We start from the raw sequence: 2,276 nt of genomic DNA, 5'->3' as shown, positions 1-2,276 counted from the left end.
AAGGAGATTCTCGCGATTACTCATCTTCAGTACAATTTCCATGATCGGGTTGAGGATCTGTTAGAATCTCTAAAGCTGAATATGATAAGCTAAAAGGTGAGCTCGAACTCGGTAATGATAATAGTTCAATCATCAAGTAACTTTAATCGCTTAGTGTGGACATGTACAGCAATTGAATGATTGATGATAAAGAAGTCAAGGAAATTATCACGCGACTACTATAAAAAACATGTTCTTTTTCAACCCCCGAACTATTTCCAGCTCAGCTGGTAGCTATGGAAACTACGCTGATCTCAACGTAGCCGAGCTTTAAGCTATCATGAAATATCTTATCATTAATGGCCGTCCGCAGAGGACTCAGGCAGCTTTTTGGGCTTCTGATCTTGATAAGTCTATCAGGAAGGTTGATGCATCGACTTAGATAGAGGGTGGTCGCGCATTGGCTTACCAACCGTAAAAAAAGACTAGAACTGTAATGCCGTTTGCTATCTAAGCAATACCAGATCTATCAGCTCTATTCGCCATTCCGCAATATATACTTTTTTTCTTTCAGCTTGTATACCCATTCTTCCCCTGTCTTCGCGTCTCTGATAGGAACAAATGCACTATCTCCGAGAGCTGCGATCTGATCAGCGTGCATGATTGTAGAACCAATTACCTGAGCAGGTTCATCATGGGGTTTTTGCTTGGTACGCAACCCATTTCTTGTATTTATTTCCAAAGAAACTTCTAAACATAGAAATCCGATTATGGTTCTGGGTAATCACCTTTGTGTCTGAAAGAGTATCCACGTCGTTTCTTCTTATTTTTATGATCAAGATGTGAGTATGCTTCCAAAGGGGTTTGATCCCGATAATGAGTATAGCCACCGGCGCCAAAATCAATTTTTCGTAGCTTTCCAGTACCCATGCTCGCTCTTCAAAGGGCTTAACTCCAAGCGCTCAATCCTTATGATTCAATATTAGCCAAACGATCTTTTACTCTATCTGCTTCACCCAAAAAATGCTGAATCATCTTCATGTTATACGCACTAATCCGACTATAGTCAATGTTGAGCTGCTGCTTAGTGAGTTAGATGGGCTGAGACCCAACTCTGAGCTATGAGACCAACCTCTTGTTCAGGCTTGTTTTTCGACTCGACCCAGTCACATAGCTTGACCTCACAGCTATTGTAGAGCCGCTTTACTCAGTTAATTGGACAAGGTTGAATGTTCTGCTTCAAACGACGGTCAAATGTCATTGCCAGAGCACTGCATCCTATATATCCACCGAACAAAATGCTCACGGAATAACTGATTGGTCCCAAAGCTGATTCGGTATTACCACCGTTTGTTCTCAATCTATAGACACTGGGTTTTCCTGCTCCAAATACATTTTTTTGCTACCAGGGACGTGCAGCGGAGCTAAAGGGGTTGAAGTACTAAACCCAAGACGATCTTTGGTAGTTAGAATCATCGACGTCGAGTTATTGACCCCAAATCCGAGGTCGTTGTTTGTGATGTTCCCAATCCATGACGCGTTCGCTGTAGTTGATCAATAGCAATTATGGACTTGGATCTGACATCAAACAGAGGTCGTATTTGACCCGGTTAGAGTCATCATTCGTGTGTAAGAACCATCATGAAAGTCCAATACGCTACCAGTGATTGAGAAATATTGATTCGTTGCTGTATAGTTGATCCCAAGCTCTGTCGGCGATCATACTGTTATAATAGCTGTTTGGTATCAATACGCCAAAAAAACACTGATAACGCCGGAGCAGTGAATATCCCCACTTGTTGACAGATTATTGAGCGAAAGGGAAGTCGGATGGATGCTAAAAATATGATAGGTCATAATACGTCGAGCCCTGGCGCAAGTTCGTGCAAGTCAGAGTAGTAGCCGTCCCCCGGATTCAGGCCTCCGATATTCGAGCTTGAGTCGCATAATAGGAATTTATTTGGCGTTGCGGTACCAGAATTTTTTAACTCTGTTATTGTATCCAAGAAGCCTTAAATCGTATATATTCCCGTTCTGGCGATATTCTCGACAATCGAAGTAGCTTGAAGTTCCTGTTATCAATAACGAGCGCGATGATCAACTGAACGATAAATTTTCACCGATCGTAAGATTTGATAAAGAGCCGAGAGACGTTATATTGGATTGGGATCCGGTTTGTAGCGCTCCAGTAAAAGTAGAAGCTCCAAAGCAATTATTTCGCTGACTAGACAAATCGAGACTCAAAGCTTTGCTGTACGAATCAGTTCCCGCTATTACTCCGCTAAGGTAGCCCATCT

At 42.2% G+C, this 2,276-nt stretch overlaps 2 protein-coding genes across 2 annotated transcripts in view; one reads left to right on the top strand and one right to left on the bottom strand.

Annotated features, from left to right (window-relative positions):
* The window catches only part of PHALS_12093 (uncharacterized protein), a gene marked incomplete at both ends in the record, with an annotated part of 473 nt that extends 293 nt beyond the window's left edge, over positions 1–180 (top strand). Inside the window, 2 exons of the mRNA XM_024727568.1 lie at positions 76–96; positions 155–180. Coding sequence (XP_024578133.1) covers positions 76–96; positions 155–180 — 47 coding nt within the window. The remainder of the gene's footprint in view (positions 1–75; positions 97–154) is intronic.
* Positions 181–514: 334 nt separating this feature from the next.
* PHALS_12092 (uncharacterized protein) lies at positions 515–909 on the bottom strand (the record flags this gene model as incomplete). Its single annotated transcript, XM_024727567.1, has 2 exons — positions 515–729; positions 792–909. The coding sequence occupies 2 exons, from the start codon at positions 907–909 to the stop codon at positions 515–517; spliced, it is 333 nt and encodes a 110-aa protein (XP_024578132.1).
* Positions 910–2,276: the final 1,367 nt, after the last annotated feature.

Source organism: Plasmopara halstedii (genome assembly GCF_900000015.1).
Source record: "Plasmopara halstedii genome assembly, contig: Scaffold_614, whole genome shotgun sequence".
NCBI lineage: Eukaryota > Oomycota > Peronosporomycetes > Peronosporales > Peronosporaceae > Plasmopara > Plasmopara halstedii.
The sequence above is the reverse complement of the archived record's forward strand: the minus strand, read 5'-3'. Positions and strand labels throughout refer to the sequence as shown.